A 22,811-nucleotide genomic window follows, 5' to 3' on the forward strand; every position below is an offset into this window, starting at 1 on the left:
CTTAGGATATGATGATTGACTTAGGAAACTCTGGAAAATTGAATTAAAAAATGAAAACACTTCAGTAAATTTACAGGACATAAAAGAAATATACACAAATTAACAGCATTTTTGTATTTTGCCAACAAAATGCAAAAGGAAAAGATAGAAAAGAAATTCCATTTAAAATAACTACAGAAAATATGAAATACTTGGAAATCTACCTGCCAAGATCTATCTAAGAACTATATGAACGTAACTACAAAACTCTTTACACAAATAAAGACAGATCTTAACACCTGGAGACATAACTATTAATTGCCCATGGGTAGGCCAAGCCAACGTAATAAAATTACAGTACTATCCAAGTTAATCTACTTTTTCAGTGCTATACCAAATTACCACAAGATTACTTCATATAGCTAGAAAAATAACAAATTTTATTTGAAAAAGTAAAAAGTAAAAAATAAATCTGGAAATGTCTGTATATTAATTGAGGCATCTAAAACCTCCATGATTTAGAGAGTAATTATTTGGATGGGGAAGGGTAATACAAAGCTATAGGCTATTGTCACTCCCAATAAGTTATTATCTGCTATGAAAAGGAAATCAATGGTTTTGTGCAGGGGCCCAGTCCAGTCCTAAAGTCTCTTTTAGGGGTGGATCACTCTCAGAAAATCTCTCATTTCATTAAGAAGTTAAAGTTGAATTTCTGAAGCCAGTGTCAGGAAAAGAAAAAACATAAGGCTGGGGTCCCATTTTCCTCCAAAAAGAGATGGGAATCTTTGTTGCGTTGACTCTGCCGCTCTGAAAATACAAAAGGAAAGAAAGCCATAGGTCAGCTGGTATAGAAAGAAAAGTCTATCCTGCCTCTATTCCCAACCGCAGGGAGAGGTTGGCCAATAGGAACTCTGTTTCGAAGGACAGGCTTGGACCTTGGAAATTTTAAGGTACAGGATGAAATAAATACTAATAGAAATCTATTAGCTGATGAATCTAATGCTGCCATTGAAACACTTCTATTGAGCTATCCTGGCTCTGTCTGGGAATGCCTGATACCTCAGCTACAGGAAACAAGGCAGAGCCCACCATCAGCTTTTACTTGTACCCCATCTACCTCCTGAGGTTTCTCATTCACGTGACAAATACTTGCACAAGATTACTTTGCTTTATACAATATATGCGTTACATAAACTGATTTTTTTTAACTACTTTTTTTTTTTTGGCAAAGCAACTGCAGTTAAGCAACTTGCCCAGGGTCATACAGCTAGTAAATGTCAAGTGTCTGAGGTCAGATTTGAACGCAGGTCCTCCTGATTCCAGCGCTGGTGTTCTTATTCACTGCTCCACCCAGCTGCCCCTATAAACTGATTTTTTAAAGACAAATTACCCAATTTAAAATAAATTTTGGAAAATCTTTTCATAAAGTGAATAATTTCTTTGTGAAACGAACTCATCTTAGTAAATCAAGATGTATACTGTCATTTTAAGATTTTTGTGTATCATGGGACAGGATCATAGATTTCTAACTGAAAGGACTTCAGAGGTCATCTAGTCCAACCCCAGTTTCATAGATGAGGAATCTGAGGGTTGAAGATAGAAAATGACCTGCCAGGTGGGCATGGTGGTCTTGATTTTCCAGTGAATATGCCATGAAGCTTCTGTAAAGCCATTTTAATCTTTGTTCCTCCATTTCCTTCAGTAGCTTGAGGAGGAGGACACATCATCCAAAATCTCATGTTTGGTCAGAGCATTGGAGCTAGAAGGAACTTTAGGGACCATCTGGGCCCACTGCCACATTTTATAGATATGGAAACTGAGACCCAGAGAAGCTCACTTGCCCAAAGGCTCGAAGATGGTAAGTAGCAGAACTGCAATTCAAACTCATCTCCAGGTTCCAAATCCATCTCTAGGTCCACAGCACCATGCTCGTGGTTTATTGTTGTTGCTGTTCTTAAGGAAACAAGAAAAACTGTTCCAAGTCTTGTTTCAATTAAAAAAGAATAACAATAGCTGATGTTTTTATGTCACTTGAAAGTTTTCAAAGCACATTATATCTAGGCACATATGTATATGTGCATATATAACACATGTATATATGTATGTGTGTATATTAGGTATATGTATATATGTATATTGTATAGTGTGTGTATGTATGTATTTATAGTTTTTTTCTTTGCCAAAAAAAACCCAAATAGGGTCACTAAGAGTTGGGCATGATTGAAATGACTGCACAATGACAGCAAAATGGGCAGCTAGGTGGTACAGGGGATAGAATATTGGGCTTGGAGTGCAGAAGACTCATCTTTGTGGGTTCAAATCCAGCCTCAGACACTTCCTAGCTGTGTGACCCTGTGGGCAAATCACTTCACCCTGTTTGCCTCAGTTTCTTCATCTGTAAAATGAGCTGGAGAAGGAAATGGCAAACCACTCCAGTGTCTTTGCCAAGAAAACCCCAAATGGGGTCATGAAGAGCTAGACACAACTAAACAACAACAAAATATGCACATGTACACACACACACACACACACACACATAAACTTGCAAGTATCATTGTCCCCATTTTACAATTGAAGACACTGAGGCTCGGAGAGTTGAAAGGACTTGCCTGTATCACACATCTAGCAATGTCAGAGGTGGAATTCGCACCCAGATCTCTTGACTCCAGGTACAGAGCTCTTCCTGCCTCATCATGCAAAAAGTACAGTGTAAACCCTAACTCCCAACTTTCTTAGGTAGGTGTGGCACTGGTTAGGGGTCAGAGGATGACTTACGAATTAAAGATGCAGTCAGCATGGGCAGGATAGTCCAGGCACTTCAGGAGCTTCACAGGTCTGTAAGAAGAAATCATTCTGATTTTATTGAAAGTTTCTATTTCACAACATCCAAGACAATTCCAAAGGACTCATGATGAAAAATGCTATCCAACTCCAGAGAGAGAATTGATGGACTCTGAGCGCAAACTAAAGCATAATTTTTTCACTTTTAAAAATTTTTCTTGATTTTTTTTTGGTTGTGGTTTGCAACAAGGTTAATATGGATATATGTTTTGCATGATTTCATTTGTATAACTGACATCATATTACTTGCCTTCTCAAAAAGTGGAGGATGGGGTAGAGGGAGAGAGAGAATTTGTAACTCAAAATTTTAAAATTTGAATGCTTTAAATAAATATTTTTAAAAATAATAAAGTTTCTCTTTCTGCCTTGAATGTAATCTCCTCCTGGCTGCAGCAGACTACCTTTTCTTCCCAGATGAGTTTTTTCTGTGGTCCCACAGCTTCTCCCAAGTGACCACCTGAGGGCCTCAGAGAATCACAGAACCTCAGAGCAGGAAACAGCCTGGGAGATCCTCTAAGATCCGCCCTCTGCCTGAAGCCTGAATTTGTTTAGTCATGCTGAATGTACCAGCTTTTGCCTGAACACTTCCAGGCACCAGCCGGTCTCACCATTTGACCATTACCTTTTCAGACAGCTCCACCCATTAGAAAGATCACTGTACCTTCTACCCACTGTCTGGACATGGTGGAGCCAGCTCTTCCCCACTGTTAAATTTTCAACGTGCACGTTTACACCTTGGAAATCAGCAAACCCTACAAACTGAGGCTCGATTTATTGTTTTGTTGATTGTCCAGACACAAGAAGCAATGGAGAAAATTTTAATGCAAATTGAATCTTAAAGTGTGTCATTCCTACATTTGGGGGAAGGGGCAGCCAGTTAAACATTTACCAGCACACTCATGCCACTAATCCTAGTTCTGTCTGTGGAAACTACAGTGAATACATCATATCCTTCTTTTCTATGAATACCCTTCAGATATTTAAGGGTACCTATCACATATAGCCTTTGTGTCTTATCTTCTCTGGACTAAAAATGCCCAGGAGTTCCCCTGTGATGTGGTTTCAAGACCCTCTGCCATTCTAAAATCATACTTAACCTTTCTCTGGATGTGTTCTAGATTGGCAAAGTCCATGATGCAATGTGGTATTCCACTGTTACTCCCAAGAGAACAGGAGAAGACCCGTTTGAGCCTGAATAACTCCACTGAACCTTCTGTACTCTTTAATTCCTGCTGCCAGTCACTGGATATTCAGGGACCTCTCCTCCCTGAGAGGAGGCAGAAGTGGGAGAGCTCTCAGAGCCTTAACAGGGTTATGATGTGGGATACTTTATTTGAGGTTTTCTTTTTGTTTTTAAGGATGACATCTATTTTAATCTATTAAGTTAAGGAGGGAAAAAAAACTTGTCCTTAAAATGAATGTGTTTGTCATTTACTACTGCTTTGTTTTTCATCACTAAGGCTTTAGAGAGAAATAATAATAATGATTAGAATTTCTATAGCAGGTAAAGTGCTTTACAAATAGCAGCTTAAAGGAGGGGGGAAGCAGCTTAAAGAGTTAATAATAATAGCTAACATCACACTTTCAAGTTTGCAAAGCAAACTTGTGTCAAGTTTGACACAAGCATTTATTAAGTGGGTACTTTGTGCCAGACACTGTGGATATAAAGACAAAATGAAACAGTCTTTACCCTTAAAGAGTGTATATTTTATTGAGGAAAAGCAATATGTACCCAGTGGATAGGGAATGGGACTTGGATGCAGGAAGATCTAAGTTCAAATCCTGCCTTAGACACTTACTAGCTATGGGACTCTGGGCAAGTCACTCTATCTGTCTCAGTTTCCTCATCTGTAAAATGGGGGATAATAATAATGATGGGGTTGGGATCTGGACCCTAAAAAGGAAAAAACCGCCAAATCTCTGGCAGTCCCCTGAGGCTATAATCCTATCAAATGGCCTTTCATTGTGGCTACTCCCAATCTCCCAATTCTGTTACCCTTAACCTAGCCTAGCCCTAATCCTAGCTAGACTCCATTCTCCCTTGGCCATGTAGTCCAGGTTCCAGGCATTCTGTTCACCCCAGTTTACTGGCTGGTCCCATCCAGATCCTCCTTGGACCCCCCCTTCAGTCACCTCAAACTACTTGGCCGCACCTAGATCCCTCCCACAGTCTTTCTGTATATGAGGTCCACCTTGTCTCTATCAAGGGGCTGAGATTCTTAAAATCTAGCCACAGCTCAGATTCCTTAAGAGTCTGCCCAATATGACAGCTGTTCTAATAAGCCTTGTCTTTGGCTGAAAGAAGGCTTGGGTCTAATTCTTTTGGTCAGGACCCACAAGTTGTGATTTTGGAGTCCCAGAACCCCTAAACTTCAACAATAGCACCTCTCTTTGCAGAGCTGTTACAAGGATAAAAATGATTTAACGTGTGTAAAACACTTAGTAAGCATTCAAGCCCTAGGTAAATGGTAGCCATTGCATAAAGTACATTTACATAAAAATAAATACAAAATAATTTCTGAATCAAAGGCACAGGTCTAATATGAAGGGCAACTTCTTAAAAATAGAACAGGGATTCCAGAGGCCACAACGGAAGGATGGGATAGGGTACAACGGACGGATGGGATGGGAACCTGGATAGGTTCAAGGAAAGGTGGTGATGAAAAAAAGAACTTTGGCCTGGCTCACCTTACAGCTCAGAAGGGCAAGGATACTAAAGACAGCCGTAGGGGAGTAGATTGTCACATACTTAGTAGTGCAAAGGTAATGTTGATTTGATTATCACCCCCTGAGAAAGATATGGAAAGGATGGTAGAGTACAGGTGCCAGAGTCTGGTCCTTGGCACTGCCTAACAGTCAATACATTATCTTTTTTGATCCTTGCAAGGAGATTCTCTGTGAGGGAGGAGGTGTTATTATCCTCATTTTACAGAACAGGGAACCTGAGTCTTAGGTGTCAACTTGGCAGAGTTTGATCTAAGAAAGACAAATGAAATTAGGTTGTCTGAGTCCATGTTTTTACTTCTCTCAAGCCGGTAGCATGCATGCAAAGCTGCCTTCAAAGACTGAGCCCCCCTAAGGGAGCCAGTTTAGAACTGGGATCGATTTGGGGTTTGAGGTACCCAGTTTATATGCCTTTTCAACAAGGGTTGATATCACCCCATTTTACCTCTGGACAGAGGAAATATCTTTTTATCAGACCACTCCCTAACCATACCAAACCACTCCCAGCCTTGGGCTATCTACACAGAAGAATCTGTCTCCACCCAAGCCTGAGCAGAACACTGGAACTTCCCTACCTTTGATTAAATCAATTCAGGCTTGGGTTGGGGTTTGACCAGGGTAAGGAGACTCAACACCATCTCATTATCAGAAATGTCCTTCTGAAGAAAAAATATACTTTGAAAGAAGGAGGTTGGGGAGAAGCTCTGAGTTTCCAAGATAATGATTACTAAGAAAAATCATTTTTCACATTGGTTAAATGACTTACTCAAGGTCACGCAGCTATTAAGTATCTGTAGCAGAATTAGAACCAAGGTCTTTTTTTTTTTTTGGCCAGGCAATGGGGTTAAGTGACTTGCCCAGGGTCACACAGCTAGTAAGTGTCAAGTGTCTGAGGCTGGACTTGAACTCAAATCCTCCTGACTCCAGGGCTGGTGCTCTATCACTGTGTCATCTAGCTGCCCCACCCAAGGTCTTCTTGATGCTGAAACTAGCACTTTATCAGCTACCCCACTTCTGTTAGTCAACATATTGTCCCATTTAACTTCTGAAGAGTTGGTGGTATGGTAAAAGAACCCTGAGATTGGCATCAGAAACTTAGGTTACCCATGTGACTTTGGCTGAGGGACTTCTTTCTGGGCCTCAGCATTTCCTTCTGTAAAATGATAGAACTAGACTAGATCAAGGGATATTAAACTATTTTTTATTTTGGTCATGGGCCCCTCTGGCAGTCTGGTGAAATCTATGGACCTTTCTCAGAGTAATGTTTTTAAACATACAATAAAGTACATAGGATTACAAAGAAAATCAATTATGATGAAAAGCAATTATTGATTTTTTTTTAAGTTAGTGAACACAAAGTTAATGAATTAGATGATCTTTAAGGTCTCTTCTTAGGGCAGCTAGGAGGTACAGTGAAAAGAGTACTAGGCCTGGAGTCAGGAAGACCTGAGTTCAAGTCCTACCCTAAACACTAGCTGTGTGACCCTGACCAAGTCACTTAGCGTTGTTAGCCTCAGTTTCCTCATTTGTAAAATGAGCTAGAGAAGGAAATGGCAAAACTAGTCCAGTATCAGGGTAGCTAGGTGGCACAGTAGATAGAGCACCAGCCCTGGATTCAGGAGGACCTGACTTCAAATCCGGCCTCAGACACATAACACTTACTAGCTGTGTGACCCTGGGCAAATCACTTAACCCCATTGCCTAGGCACACCCCCCTGCAAAAAAAAAGAAAAAAAAACTAGTCCAGTATCTTTGTTAAGAAAACCCCAAAAAGGTTCATGAAGAGTTGGACTGAAAATGACTAAACATCGTTAAGATCTGTTCCATATCTAAATGCCATGATCCTATTTTATTATGGAGCACCTGCTGTGCACTGTGCCATGTGTTGTGGAAATGCAAAGAAAGTCTTGTAAAGACTTGATTATCAAGGGACTCCTTACCCAGTTAAGGGGACAGACCTAACACACATAAAATGATTAAACGCAAAACTGCAGAGTACTAAGTGAAATGGTTTAACAAAGGAAAAGGGGCTGGCTTAGATTACTCAGAGAAGGCTTCATGGCAAATAAAATAATAATAAACAAGCTTGCAAGGTGCTATTATTATCACCATTTTGCACCTAAAGAGATCAAGAAGTAAAGTGACTTGCTTGAGATCATACAGCTAATAAGTATCTGAGAAAGAATTCAAACTCAGTTCTTCCCAACTCCTAGTCTGTCATGTACCCTCTCATTCAGCTCCATCATCATGGTATTCTCTGATTCCTGCTTCCTCTCTTATTAATGATGTAATGCTGATAGTTAGTAGATATCTTGCACTGGGAACCACAGACAATATTACTGGGAAGGGACATGGAAGAAAATGGGGAGGTTAAGTAGATAGGCTCTGACAGAAATATCCCCTTCAGTAGTAAAAGTTCTTTGGACTATGGAATACTGTCTTCCAGACCCAGTAACAAACCATTAAGCAACACTAACTTAGTAATCAGCAATATTACCTTATCAATTAGCCAATACAACCTTGGGCAGGATATGAATATCCCTCTAAATATCCACCAAACAGATTCCATTTACCTGTAATCATTAATGCATTCATATTTAAACTCCATATTTTTCAGTCTCCTTTCCAGTATTTTCACACTGCCTTCCCCACAAGATTCTCTGTAAAATAAAATTTCAACTCTTAAGGACCTTCTCCTGACTGTTGGACCAACTTGATTGGGATGATTCATTACCACAAACTGTAATAATCAGCGGTGACCCCACTGTGGCTGATAGGAAACCGGCTACACCTATTTTTGTCATGGGCCTCTCTTTGGTAGGCTGGTGAAATCTATGGACCCTTCTCAGAATAATATTTTAAAAATATATACAATAAAATATGTAGGATTACAAAGGAAATCAATTATGTTGAAGTACAATTATCAAAATATAAATTTTTTAAAAGCTCATGGACCCAAAGTTACCACTAGGATTTCCCTTATGCCACAGGAGGGATGTGAAAAGAACCTACATATGTCTTGTAGATTTGTAACTCATGGTGGTTGTTGGAAAATCTTTATTTCTTATAGATATAATTGATTTACATAATGTATCCCAATGCACCATTGGAGGGCACCAAGACCCACCAAAGTTGTAGCAGGTCCTGGGGAGCTATGATATCATCCTTTAGGGCAGGATTCTTCCTCTAGTGCTAGGTAATTTTGGAAGAAGGTCAGACTAAGGCAGAGCCACTGATGTAGTAGATAATGAAGAGCCATTGTAGCTCCTTCTCAATCCCCAGTAAGACTGTGAGCACTGAGAGTTCAGAAATGTCTTTTCCCCTCACCTAGCAGAGTGTTATGTATTTGGGAAGGACTCTAAAAAAACAGGCTTTTGACCAGAGGAGCAATGTTGTAAACTTGCTCCCTGCCAATGTAAATCCTTGAAGGACTTCTGATTCTAAATCCAGTACTCTTTTCTTCTGTACCATGATGCCTCTGTCATTGATTTTTGGCCAACTTTATGTTAAATGAGTCACCACTATCAAGAGCATTTATATATTAAATCTGACTTTGTACATTTTGTTGTGAGAGGTATTATTACTTGTCAAAGTAACAATAAATTCATCTCATGCTGACAGTTGCCTGAAAGTGAGTTAAACAGATATAATTCTTGCCATCTGAGCATTGAGAGTCTAAATAAGTTTTAAGAAAAAACAGAGATGTTAATAAATGTGCTGAACAGGCAAACGAGCTTCTTGTAGGGAAATTTATTATCTCCTCATGTAGTATGGAAGATAGCAAGAGGTGAAAGTCACTATGGCATAAGGTTTTCTGGAGTAGAAAAAAGATTGGATTTGCAGAAGTTGGAATCGTGGGTTGTAATCCTGGTTCTGCTACTTATTATTGTATGACCTTGAACAACTCATTTGAACTCTCTGGTTCTCAGTTTCCTTTTCTATAGAATGAGATGAATGTACTAGAATTCTAGGTTACTCCTAGTTTATTATTATCCTTTAAACCTGAATGGATTTATGTGGGATAAGAGATTCATTTTCTCTCCTATGAAAGTGTACTACAGAGAGAATTATAAAATTATACATGTTTTCCAGTTAGGAGGGGAAATGGAATGAAGGAAGCAGGATTTCAAGAAGTGTTTGAATTAAAAAGGGGAGAAGGTTTTGAGTTTAAATCAAGATTAGAAAATAGCTCCATCAATGTGTAGGCATTATATTGAGGACAGGTAACCACTGACCCAAACTTATCATCATAAAATGCCTTCCGAAGTGCTCTCAGTCAGGGGTGAAACTTCAGTAGGTCAAGAGGGCCTTTTCAAAGAAACCAAAGGAATAGATTAGAAGGGAATCACAGGCCAACCTCCTCATTTTACAGATGGGGAAACTAGGGCCAGGAAAATTAAATGACTTGCCTAAGGTCACAGCTAATAAGCATTAGAGCTAAGATTTGAGCCCAGATCCTCTCTAAGGGGAGTCAGTGCTTTTTCTACTATTCGGAGAAGAACTTTCTCCCCTACCTTTCAGTCTCACCTTTTAGCTGTAGATAAGAAAACCATCTAGGGCTTTCCCCTTCTGTTTCCCAAAACACGGATCTAATGTGTGCTTCCTCCTGTTGGCCCCTAACTTTTCCTTTTTAAATACCTTTGCACATTTTCTCCATTTGCCTCTTTTACAAAATTATTCCCACTTTTTCTCTCCCCATGGGGAGAGGTGTGAGTGGGAGGCCAAGAGATGATAGAAATAGGATGAGGAAAAAAAGAAAAGAAAAAGCACCATTGAGGCATTTTTTAAAGGTAGAGAACAGAAGGAAAACTAGAAAGAATCACAGACAAGCTTTGTCAGATTTGGAAGGCTACAGTTTGAATTTATTATATACTTAGCAAGAAAAGCAGGCTCTACATAATAGAAATCTTCAGTTTCAGGGGTATAATTTCTTAATCTGTTCTACTGTGAATATGGAAATGCCCATTTTACTTGGAGTTTGTTAAAGTCAAAATAAAAATGAAAAAAATCTCAAAGTTCTCATTTACGTGCAAATCTCACAGCAAATCTCTTTAAGCCTCAACAAACTGGAGTTCTAATGGTATAGTCATGTCTACTACTGAATGAATTTACATTTTAGGTAATTCCTTTCAAAGTTTCTGCTCCAAATTTATATCTACATTCACCTTCTTGATTAGGTTGGAAGTAGTCACCTTAAGTATGAAAACATTACCATTTGAAAGCCTTCTTGGTTGCAAGACCCAGGCAAGGCTCCCACTCCTCCCAACTCCCAGCTTTGCGGAAGGATTTCCAGAACAGCTTCAAAAGCTTAAGGCCTCTTGGCTTCCCAGAAAAGTGTCTTCTGGCAAGGAGATGATAGACCACCAACTCAGCAAGGTGGGGCAGGGCATGAGTATAATGGAGTGCTAAGAGGGCCAAGAATATGGGGCACAAACCAAGTGACCCATTCTTCCAGCTAATGTGGCCCATATCATCCCTTTACCATGAGCTTCACATCTGCAACAACAACTCTGTGCAGAGGAAATGGACAAAACCTGTATTGCTGTGAATTTAGGGAACCGTCTTCTCTCCCCCTTTCAATATTTAAAAGTAAAAAATAAAAATAAAAATAAAATAAAAATAAATATTTAAAAGTAACCTTGGAGGTCAAAGAAAATGCAGCCTGCAGGGTTATGTAAAGAAAAACCTGATGCAGATTCCATCTCACCTCAGGTCCCACCTAGACATATTGCTGAAAATAAATTCCTGCCCTACCTGGATAGCCTGATGAGATTAGGAGGGGCAGCTAGGTAGCCCAGTGGATAGAGTGTTAGGCTTTGAGTCAGGAAGACTCATCTTCCCAAGTTTAAATATAGCTATTTGACCTTAGGCAAGTCACCTCACCCTGTTTACCTCAGTTTTCCTCATCTATAAAAGGAGCTGGAAAAGAAAATGCAAACCACTCCAACATCTTGGCCAAGAAACTCCAAGTGGGGTCACAAAAAGTCAGACATAACTGAACAACAAAAACCTTCACTGGAACAAACTAGATAGGAAGAATTACTCTTCAGGAGGAAATTAGAATCTCTACACTGAGGAATTCCCTAATACCTGGTCCCTCACCACAGCCAGGTCACCATCCTCAAAAGCTAACCATCTCTCCTCTGGCCCTGACTACAAAACAATCTCAGTGGTAGGTCAGGCAAGGGAGAACACTGCCAAACCTTCTTCCCCAACCTTTGAAGGTGGAAGGGGAAAGATCACACAAGGACTATGACATTGATGGTCCTGTTGGACTACCAGCTATGCTGTGGTAGGCACAGATCAGACTGTCTTGGGAACATGCTGCCCCTTCCCCTCATGTGAATATACCTAACAAATGAGTGGCTAGCAAGAAACCCACAGACTATAATAACTTGCCCAATGTCACATAGATAGTAAATGGAAGAGCAGGATTAAAATCCAGCTTCTTAGATTCCAACTCTAGGACTCTTTTGATTACATAACACTATCTTTATCTCTGTATCTTCCCAGAGAACCAACATCTTTGTCTTTATTTGTCTAATATTTGACTAGAAACCTGAGTAATCTGCCAATTTACACGGAGTGAACTTTTATTTTTTTGACACATGCTTTTAAATAGCTTGTTTACGAGCTTGGTACACTTATTTTTCTAAACAATTACTCACTTTTAATAAATAAAGTCTTAACTTACAAATATGGTCCTCCAATTTCATGCATAACCCAGATCTCAAATTGTGTGACTTTATCTTTCTGGAAGTTGGGGATCTCATAACCTGCAAAAAACCTCAATGAAAGAAAGAAAAAAATTAAATTCTCAAAGCACCCTTTTCATTTCAGGTACCAATATATTTGCATACTATTGCTTTTCAATTATAAATTAATATACTTTACTTTTAAAAAAAGTGTTCTGTTCTATGTACTCTTGATTGAAAAATAATTACTATAGTCTTAACAAAGGCTTGAGGCTTGTTATTTAAAGCCACGTGCTTTGAACATGGCTTTAATGGGATATGTGAAAATCTCTTAACAATGCTGAGCAATATTATTCTTAAACATAAAAAATGAAGGAACAGTGGTTGTTTTCCATATTTAAACTGCACAGTACGTATAATCGTAGAGTCTTTGAACTAGAAGGGTTAATTTAAAAAGTGTTATGAAAGAAATACTTCCTTATCAAGTTCATGTGGTAGATAAGAATTGCTTAAATTTATCTACCACAACACAGATATTGAACAGGTAAAAATTTAGATTTTAGCTTAATCACAGGTTCAGAGGAGTAGAAAAATAATCCCTGAACAGAGACTAGGATTTTCTGACAAGGTTTTATAGACAAAAATATGTCAGAGAGAAAGAGAACTAAATTTTTTTTAACATATTACAATCTCATACATTCCTTTAGGCTATAAAAGTCTTTTTTTAATTTCATAAACCATGCTTCCTTCAACATCATAAAAGTTGAGCAAATTTACTTAAGCAGAGTTATATACATCCCCTCTGGAAATAAACCTAGTTAAATAAACTCTATAGGTAAACTAACTCAGGTTCTAGATCAAACAATGAGTTTGCAAAATCTTACTTACAAAACTGAAAGGCTATATGTTAAAGAAGTCATGATGGGCTAATTGAGAGGAAAGGAATTACATGTCAGTAAGATTTAATATCAGGGAAATTCTTCCACAACTAAAGTATTTTGGGGAAGTTTTAAAGATACTATATTCCCTTTTTCCTCTCATTTGGCTTCTTAACTCAGGAATATCAAAAGTCTTCCCTTAATACTATTCTCCGTAAGTCACATTTTGGTCAGATAAGTTTAATATTAACAGAAGACAGGCTTGTAGTTAACCAAGTTTCAGGAAGAATGGCCCTGAGCCCTGAATAATAAAAATTCATAAAAAGAAACCAAAAATTCCCATAATAGAAGTGAACTTAGAGATAATCTAGTCCAAACCCCTGCCAGATAGATGGATTCCTTCTATAATGAGCTAAGAATGTTTTTTATATTTTTAAGTAATGTCTTACCATATTTTAAAATTCTTGGACATCTCCAGAGATAGAGAACTCACTATCTAAAAAGTTAGCCCATTCTATTTTTTAACAACTCTAATTTTTAGAAAATCCTTCTTTAAACTTAACCAACATCCGTGTCCTTGATAACCTCCCCTTACTGATCTTACATGATTGTGGTACTATTCAGAATGTGTAATACATTTTAAAAATTGATTAGCAGAGGCATAGAGTAGACATTTAATAAATGCGGGCTTGACTATTTTATTTTCATGATTTAAATGTTTCTAATCTCTTTTCTATGTAAGTCTTTTTTATCATTTTAAGATCATACTCCTATACACCCTAAATTTTCTTATTTAGTCTTCTAGTTTCTGCAATTATCCTTATAATTTTAGAGCCATTTTTATACTTATTTGGAGGGGTTTGGGGGAGAGCTCAAGCAAGTCACTGCTTTTACTCCGCCATCTTGGCTCCACCCTAATCCTTATAGTTTTATAGCCCTTAAAAAAATTCTGTCTTGGGGCAGCTAGGTGGCACAGTGGATAGAGCACTGGCCCTGGATTCAGGAGGACCTGAGTTCAAATCCAGCCTCAGACACATAACACTAGCTGTGTGACCCTGGCAAGTCACAACCCCATTGCCTAACCCCCCCCCAAAAAAAGTCTGTCTTTTCTCCTTGGGACTTACTCCAGTTATTAATATCCCTTAAAAACAAATATCCAGAAACTACCTAGTTTTCAAGATGTATCTTAACCAAAGGAGAGTAGAGTTGGGCCTATCATCTCCCTTCTACTGATCACAATACTCTTATTAAAGCCATCTAAATTCACTTTTTGTTTTAGTATCTTATACCATACTATGACTCATATAAGTGATATTGTCTCCAAATTATACTTATGTTACTGATTTTTGAAATCTAAATTATAATTTTACATTTATGCCTATAAAATTTCATATCTTATATGTGATGGATTATTTTCTTCTGTCAGAATTTGGGGGGGGTGTTAATAACATGAGATGTTAATAAACAATCTCAAAATGTGTGATTTTTAGCACCCTCCCCCACAATCATTGAAGAGCGCTCTGAGCCATTTTTGTATTTTCCTTTGCTGCACGGGTTGCCATGGCCATTCATCATCAAGGGCCTGACCTACTTGGGAATTATCCTTTCTATGCTCAGCAAGGCTGGTTGCCAGGACAGTACTCAAAGTCTCTACAGCTTGCTGCAGCTTGCCAGCTTTCACATGCCCTTGGCATAATCTTCAAGAAGGAGGGCCACCTCAGCACCACAATGAAGCACTGGAGGAGGGGACACTCCCATAACCTGCGCGTAACACTCTCAGTATTAGAGGTGTGGCAAGTACCAGGGCTCTAATTTGTTGCCAAATCTACCAGCTGGGCTTGTTAACTTCAATACTTCCAGAAACTATGACTTTATTAGGGTAGGTACTTCCTCCACGAGACCTGCCCAAGCTTGCACTCCACTGGCCCAGGCATAGAGAGCCTGTGATCACCTCCACCTCCCCATAAGCCAAAGGAACAAGACAGTAGAAAAGGTTAGCTGTGGTTTCTTATTCTAAATTCATGAGCTCCTCCATTTTGTCCCCCCACATACACACTAGCCCAGGGTGGGGAACCTGTGGCCTCGAGGCCACATGTGGCCCTCTAGGTCCTCAACTGTGGCTCTTTGGCTTGAATTTGATCCAAATTCAGTTGAATTTGGCCACACGTGGCCTCGAGGCCACAGGTTCCCCACCCCTGCCCTAACATAACCCAAACCCCCTAAAACTTTTCACCATGAAAAATGCCACTGTTATAAGTAGAATATTAGTCAAGTAGTTACCAATTTCTGTTTCTAGAACTCTTTGTCAGTCTGGAGCAGGTTCATCTCTGCTCCCAGAGCTGTTTCATTGGTCTTCTGCTACCTGGATGTACAAAGGTTTTCATTTGCATTGCAAAGATTTGGATTGGTTTGCAGGTAATGGTTCTCAGTTCACCTGTTTTTCTTTTCCATCAACTTTTTGATACTGCTCTGATATATTATGTAGTATTAGTTCTTTTCCACTTACCCCTCTACTGGATAGGCTCCAGATGGCTCTGAACCATTCAACATAACATGTATCACCCCTGAGCTATCATGTGCATACTGTGAAAGAAAACAAATATTTTTAAAATCAAATAATTTTTTAAAAAATTAAAAACCATAAAAAATAGAAAAAAATCAAATAATTAGCAACTGATAAATACAGCACTTAGGAGAAATCAAAATTTTTTCAAGCGGATGTGTTTGAGAGTGGAAGAGATTATGAACTCCTTGTAGACAAGGACTATCTTTTGCTTCTTTTTGTATCCTCACCATTTACTGTGGTCCCTGGCACATAGCAGGGTGCTTAATAAAATAGAGTTGGTTTGGTGTGGGAATCAGGAGAACCGATTACATTCTATCTCAAGAACACTGATTCCATCTTGTGTTTCCACACGTATTCTCCTCCATTTGGTTTTTCTGCAAATGATCCATGGGAAACTAGATGTTTATATTATTTCATCTATTATTTCATAAATGTAGGTCAATTCAATTAATCAGCATCTCTTAATTCTGGGAAGAGAAAGACCTTGAAACCTACTTGTTCCCCTTTTAACTTAACCAAAACTTACTCTTCCTCACTATCAACTTGGAAAGCTCCCAATCTTCCCTCCAATTAGAAATCAGATTACCTAATTTTGTATCCTGGTTATTTTTTTTATAATTAACTTGTTTTCTTTGATTAATTATTTTTAATACATAAAAATCTGTCTCACTCTGTATTCAGGTCTTTGGAGACTGAGGAGTCCTTTGACCTATTTGTTATACCTGTTTTGCTAGTAAATCATATAGCTCGGGTTATTTCCTCAATTATTATTAATTAACCATCACATAGAGGGGAGATGCAAGTAATTAATTTTAGGACATATATGCATCGTCTATCCCATCAGTTATCAAAACCAAACTCTTACACTTACCCCAAACTCTTAGGATGGAAGTAGGCATTTTATGGTGACATTTTAAGATTGCCCTTACACATGAGTGTAGTAACCAGGCTGCTATATGATATGATACTTTTTGCAAAGAGTTTTCCTCACAACTACACTTTTGCCAATAGAATGTAAGCTCCTTGAAGGTAAAGACTGTTTTCTATGCCTTTGTATCCCCAGAGTTTAACACAGTTCCAGGCACATAGTATGTATTTAATAAGTCATTGTTGAATTGAATTGAATCACTCTGTAAAGTTGGAATAAATGCTTATTGATGGTTAGGAAATAAAAGTATCCCTAATTTTATGGATAAAAAAGCTGAGGCACAAAGATCAAATGACTTATCCAAGGTCACAAAGCTAGTAAGGGAAGGTGGGAGTCAAACCCAATTCTTCTAATTCCAAGTCTACTATCATTTCCACTTTGCCATGTATCATCAGGAATTCATTTATCCATTGTCCTCTACTGTCACCAAGTAGAGCAAGGGCCTTGAAATGTATGTGTCTAGATTGGGAGTAAAGTTGATGATCACCATAATAGAAGGAATTAGGCAAAGGATATGAGGATACTGTATACCTGGGGTCAGGGACAGGGAAGCACATAGCAAAAGGAAATAAAGTAAGGTAAAGAAAATGAAAACTAAACAGCGAAAAAGACAAACTTCAAGTCCTTTAGGAATTTTCAGAAGACTGGTTTTCATGAGGTAGAACCTAAGTGCTATTCTCTGGCATTTCCCAGCTACAGAGGCGGCAATGGGTGCATTGTTCAGGGGTGGGAGTTGGGGAAAGGGAGGAGGGATTCCATTAGAGAACCATTCTTACTGCCCATGCCCCAGATGCTTATTATACAGCTTCAAAAAGACAGTGTAGGCCCTGTCAAAGCAATTTGCTGCAACTACCCACCTTCCTGAGTTCCTTAAAATAAGATTCTGGCATGTTGTCTTTCCTGATCCCCGTTATAAGCACTGAGTCCAGCCTTAGCTCTCCTTAATTCTGGCTTTCAGCAAGCAAGTTAACTAACCTGGAGGAGGCCGGAAGATGTTAAAGGGGGAATCCCCTTCCTAGACTGGTAACTCTGGAATGTTTTTGGCCTTTCCCAAGCGACTTCTTTCCTGATACTTCTTCCCCAGGGCAATGGCTTCACAATTGCATTTTGGCTTTGTCTCTTATCTCTGAATTGTGTCACTTGATGTGTTAGACCACATATGCCTGGCCCAGACAAGTTGTCCCAGGAGACCTCAGCAAGAAGGCTGATTTGGAGCACCCCAGGTAGCTGCTGTGGCTTTCAGTTATTTTGCAATGAAGTTTAGAGTGTTAACCCACCTGAATTGCATAGCTGAGCCTCTACACCGTAGAGCTTTTAGGACTACCATTTCCAAACTCTAGGCTTATGATGAGATTACATCATCTAAAATTCTCTCTCTATTCCCTCTCACCCCATTCTCGAGTTTCTTTGGCCTTCCCAAGTAGGTTCTGATAATGTCCCTGATAATGGGCTTCTAATTCAGAAGTTCTATAGGCTTATTGTCTTATGAGCAGAGGTTCCCAAACTTTCTCAGTTCATGGTAACCTCCTTTAGTGTCTCAGTAATTTTTTCACAGTACCTCTAGGCCAAAAAACATACCCAATGCTTCTGTTAATTAAATAGTTAGGTCCAAACAATTAAATAGGCAGCTAGGTAGCACAGTGGGTAGAGAATTGGGCCTGGAGTCAGAAAGACCCAAGTTCAATTGCCACCTCAGCTTGGACAAGTCACTTAACTTCTATCTGCCTGAGTTTCCTCAACTATAAAATGGGTATATAAGAATAGCATCTACTCCCACAGTTATTGTGAGGATTAAAGGAGATAATATTTGTAAAGTACTTAGCACAATGTCTGGCACATAGCATATGCTATATAAATGCTAACCATCGTTATTATTACTGTTAATGCCATCCTAGCAATCTAGTAGCCATTTGAGAAAGATAATACATATAAATTGAAAGAAAAAATATTTTATTTTATTCTCAAATAATCACAATTACTAATGGGATTGCTAATTACACAATTACTAATGCACTTGTTGGACACTGATAAATACAGCACTAAAATCAAACTGGACACTACCACCCTCATTTCCCGTTCCACATTGATTTTCTTGCCTTTGCAAAGATAAGACATAGCAAATGAAATTAGGATTCACTGAGCTTTAGCACTTAGCAGATATTCATCTTCATGATTATTGATTGATTGTTTCTCTAGAAACCTTACAGGTATCATTAAATGAGAAATATTCTTCATTTCCAGGTTGTACATGAACAGATAAAGCATGATTTAGCTGGCCTAAGAGTAAGGAAAACTATACCTATCTACCCCACCTTGGGGAAAAAAAAAAAAGAAAAGAAAACCATGAAAAAAAAAACCCTTATCTGCAGCACTTCAGCACACCTCTTGGAAACTGTGGCTTCACAAGTCTTTATTTGTTAGACCTGTGATTTTACCGATGGAAGGAACTCCCAAACTCCCTCTGCCAAAACAGAGGGACATCTTCTCTGCATGCTTGGGGCATTGAGAGGTTAAAAGACTTGACCGGAGAAGCAGGACCTGAATCGAATCTTCCAAGACTCAGGCCAGTTCTCTTATGCTCTTACATGTGATCTCTCTCTCCACCTCTTTCTATTTGGCTTCAAACACTACTGGAGCCATCCGTCCCACCTGGCCTCCCTTAGCTGAGCATTTACCTGTGAGGATGCTCTCTTCCAGAAGGAGTCCACAGCATTGTTCTCACAGTCTTCTACTGTGGGGCAGGAGTGATAATCAAAATCTAAGGAAAAACCCAAAGTGTTTTATTGGTTTGATCACAAGGGAAAGAAGTTAAGGCAAAAAGATTGGCTGACTAGGATATATTAGAGATTTGTGAAACAGGTAGAGGAATGGAGCTTGTACAGTAACAGCTTCATAGAACAATAGACTTTAGGCTTAGAGATGACCTCAAAGGATGACCTAGTCTAGGCTCATGTTTTCAGCATGTGTATTATTGCCATTTACAGATGAGGCAACTGAGGCACAGAATGAGTGATAAAACAGCTCAAGGTCACATAATGTCTAGTCATAAGGCTGCGACTAGAACCTCTGATCTCTCTTTTTAAGCCAAAGACAAGGTTTATTAGAACATCTGCCATATTGGCAGACTCTTAAGGAGTATGAACATGAGTAAGCTATTGGCTAGATTGTAAAAATCTGACCAGTGGCTAGATTGTAAGAATCTCAGCAGTGGCTAGATTTTAGGAATCTGAGCTGTGGCTAGATTATGAGAATCTGACCAGTGGCTAGATTATAAGAATCCCAGCAGTGGCTATATTATGAGAATCTGAGCAGTGGCTAGATTTTAGGAATCTGAGCTGAACCTCTGATCTCTTAGCAACAAAAATCACTTCTTCCACTGATTCCTCATGGTCCAGGTTTTGGATTTTAAACCTGAATCTTAATAATGACAATAATGGCTAGCATTTCTATATTGCTTACTACGTGCCAAGGACTTTAAAATTATCATCTCATTTGATTGCCACAACAACTCTGGCAAATAAATGCTATTATTATCTCCATTTTTCAGTTGAGGAAACTGAGGCAGATGCAGGTTAAATGACTAGCCTAGGGTTACACAGTTAATAAATATCTGAGGTCAGATTTGAGCTCAGGCCTTCCTGACCTCAGGCCCAGTGTTCTACCCACTGAGCTACCTAGTTACTAGTGTTTTTACCTATTCTATGCCATCTTGTTTTGTATGAAAGAACATTAGCAACTACTTCTAATATAATTTATTTTTCATTTTTAGGAGGGGGTAAATAAGGAACATAAGGAACTCCTGGGGTAGAAACTCCCTCCACCAATTTGTTTAACTTCCAGAGAGTTGCCTGGGGCATGAAGTCATCAAATGACTTGAGCATGGTCACATGCATGTTAGAAACAAGTCTTAAACCCAAATTTTCCTCTTAGGCCAGGCTTTAGCCTCTATATCATGCCTCTTCTTTCACATATAATTTAGAAATAAGTAATATTTCTCATTTGATGACACCTGTAGAGTTCATTAACTGTACAATTCTAAATGCCATTAATGGGATGAAGTAGGTTCTGATCTTAAAAAAAAAATCCCACTTTTTCTAACCTCCATCCATGCGCCCACAGTTTGGTTGGTTTGAACAACTTGAAACAGTAGGAAGAACACTCACTTTAGAGTCAGAAGACATAGACTAAAATGTAAACTTTGTCCCTTAATATGTGTGTAATCTCAGAAAGTTAATAGCAATAATATTAGCAACTACCACTTATATAGCACCTCATGGCTTATAAAGTGGTTTGCAAATAACTCATTTGATACTTTAAGTGATTCTGTGAAGTGATGTAGGTGCTCATTTTATACCCATTTTATGGATGAGGAAACTGAGACTGAGGGGTTAATGACTTGCCCAGGGTTACATAGCTAGTAAGTGAGATGAACTTGAATGTAGGTCTTCCAGATTCCAAGTCTGAATGACATCTACTATGGTATATGTCCTATCTGGGAACCTCGGTTTCTTCATTTGTAAATTGAAGAAGACGAACACTAAAATCTCTTCTCAGTTGTAAATTCTATTATCTTCAGCTGGAGATTACAGATCTATTCTTTTGCATTTGAATGGAGGAAATGGATGAATAACATTAATGTTATAATTTATAACCAATATTGATGTTCTTTGTAGCATAGAAGCTTGATGAGAGGGCATAAATCAACAAAATTATCCTACAATGTAGGGAATTAGAAACCCGGGTCTCTGTCTCTGTCTAGAACAAACTTATGATTGGCTTCTCAGTGTTGGTTCTCCTTTGGATGACAAAGTAATCTTACCTGAGCCATTTTCTTGTCGACACCAATTGATGACATCTCCTACCCTGCCATATAGCACATCAGTTATAGGCATCAGCCGGCGGGCGTTATCAGCATAAGCAATAACAAGGTAGTAGTTATTTTCCCAGAACAACGACTAGAGAGAAAAATAATAAAATGATATGGAAAAAATATCTCAGTACCAGTTTTTTTAAGTATATATATCATGCAAGTTTTATGTAGGAACCAAAAGAGTTGCATTCTATCTTACTTTCATTTCTAACTTGTGTGGTGACAAATGATTGGTCCTGGCTTATTTTAAACACTATTTCCCCCTTGGAAAAGGGTATGGATTTTAATTCTTTATCATAAGAAATATTTTGCAAAAATTAATGAAATATTTAGCCAATTATATAAAATTCATATAAATGTAACTTTTCTGAATTGCAATGGCTCATAGTCATGTAACAGGGACGGGCCAATAAGGCCAGTCCATATGAACATGTGTAGAGTGCTCAGCTTATGCTTTCTCCATGGGAACTTAGAGGCATGTGGAGACATTCTGTAACTGGGTCTGGTTTTGCCAACAGCTTTATGAGAAGTCTTTTTGATTGGCTATGGGGATAGAAATGGGTTTCATTCAAAAGACATTAGTTACCAAGAGCAGTCCCTTTTTGGTCTGACTCTTTCCTGCCTGCCTGTCTTCTGGTTAGAGAAGAGAGTAAGTAATAGGAGAGAGGCCTCTGGCCCTCCCCATCCAAGGCCAAAATGTAACCTATAAATACAGACCTTGGGTTCTTTATATTGGTGTTAAGTTTTTCCTATATTCTGGGTTTGATGGCCAGCCAGTTCAGCATCAAGGTCCTGAGGTGAGGAACAACCTTTGAGATGCAGCCCACCTCTAGTTTAGAGAGGAACTGATCCAGCATGGCAATTGGGTATGAACTTGGTGGGTCCCATTCTACTGCTGTGACTGTGCCACCCACGTATTGGCAGATAGGAAAATGTCCTTCAGTTCTCGTTCATCCATGTTAATTAGTTAAATAGAACTAAGGCATTAATCACTGGCAGCTGAGGGGCATAGGGAGTTAGGGGAATGTCTAGGGGACACACCCATATTCAGGTTCACAACTTTTTCCAAGGGTGACCTTCTTGGTGTTACGTGGTCTGAGGGCATATGCATTGCAGAGTGGGCATGCTTGGTGTTCAGAACCAAAGCTGCAGTGAATTTGCAGATGCAGCACAGGCAAGAAAACCCCTCCAATTCTTTACATGTTTGATTTTTAATTAATTTTTGGTTGTTGCGCATTCAGAAACCTTTTACTATTGCCAAATTTTTCCAGACCCAATATGGGGTCATGCCCCACAGTTTAAGAAATGCTCTACAATGTAGAGAACTACT

The 22,811-nt window shown here is 38.8% G+C and overlaps 1 protein-coding gene across 3 annotated transcripts in view; it reads right to left on the reverse strand.

The window, feature by feature from the left end:
* Nucleotides 1-398: 398 nt before the first annotated feature.
* BST1 (bone marrow stromal cell antigen 1) overlaps nucleotides 399-22,811 on the reverse strand; it is a 35,668-nt gene continuing 13,255 nt past the window's right edge. For 2 of the 3 annotated variants that reach the window (XM_020992934.2, XM_020992941.2), the window contains 7 exons: nucleotides 21,431-21,566; nucleotides 19,287-19,369; nucleotides 15,624-15,700; nucleotides 12,239-12,331; nucleotides 8,118-8,204; nucleotides 2,755-2,814; nucleotides 399-786 (listed from right to left, as the gene is read on the reverse strand). In XM_020992934.2, coding sequence (XP_020848593.1) covers nucleotides 678-786; nucleotides 2,755-2,814; nucleotides 8,118-8,204; nucleotides 12,239-12,331; nucleotides 15,624-15,700; nucleotides 19,287-19,369; nucleotides 21,431-21,566 — 645 coding nt within the window. In that variant the 3' untranslated portion in view covers nucleotides 399-677. The remainder of the gene's footprint in view (nucleotides 787-2,754; nucleotides 2,815-8,117; nucleotides 8,205-12,238; nucleotides 12,332-15,623; nucleotides 15,701-19,286; nucleotides 19,370-21,430; nucleotides 21,567-22,811) is intronic. The other variant, XM_020992950.2, reaches the window with a different exon arrangement.

Source organism: Phascolarctos cinereus, unplaced genomic scaffold (genome assembly GCF_003287225.1).
Source record: "Phascolarctos cinereus isolate Bilbo 61053 unplaced genomic scaffold, phaCin_HiC Scaffold_9;HRSCAF=440, whole genome shotgun sequence".
In the NCBI taxonomy this organism is placed as follows: domain Eukaryota; kingdom Metazoa; phylum Chordata; class Mammalia; order Diprotodontia; family Phascolarctidae; genus Phascolarctos; species Phascolarctos cinereus.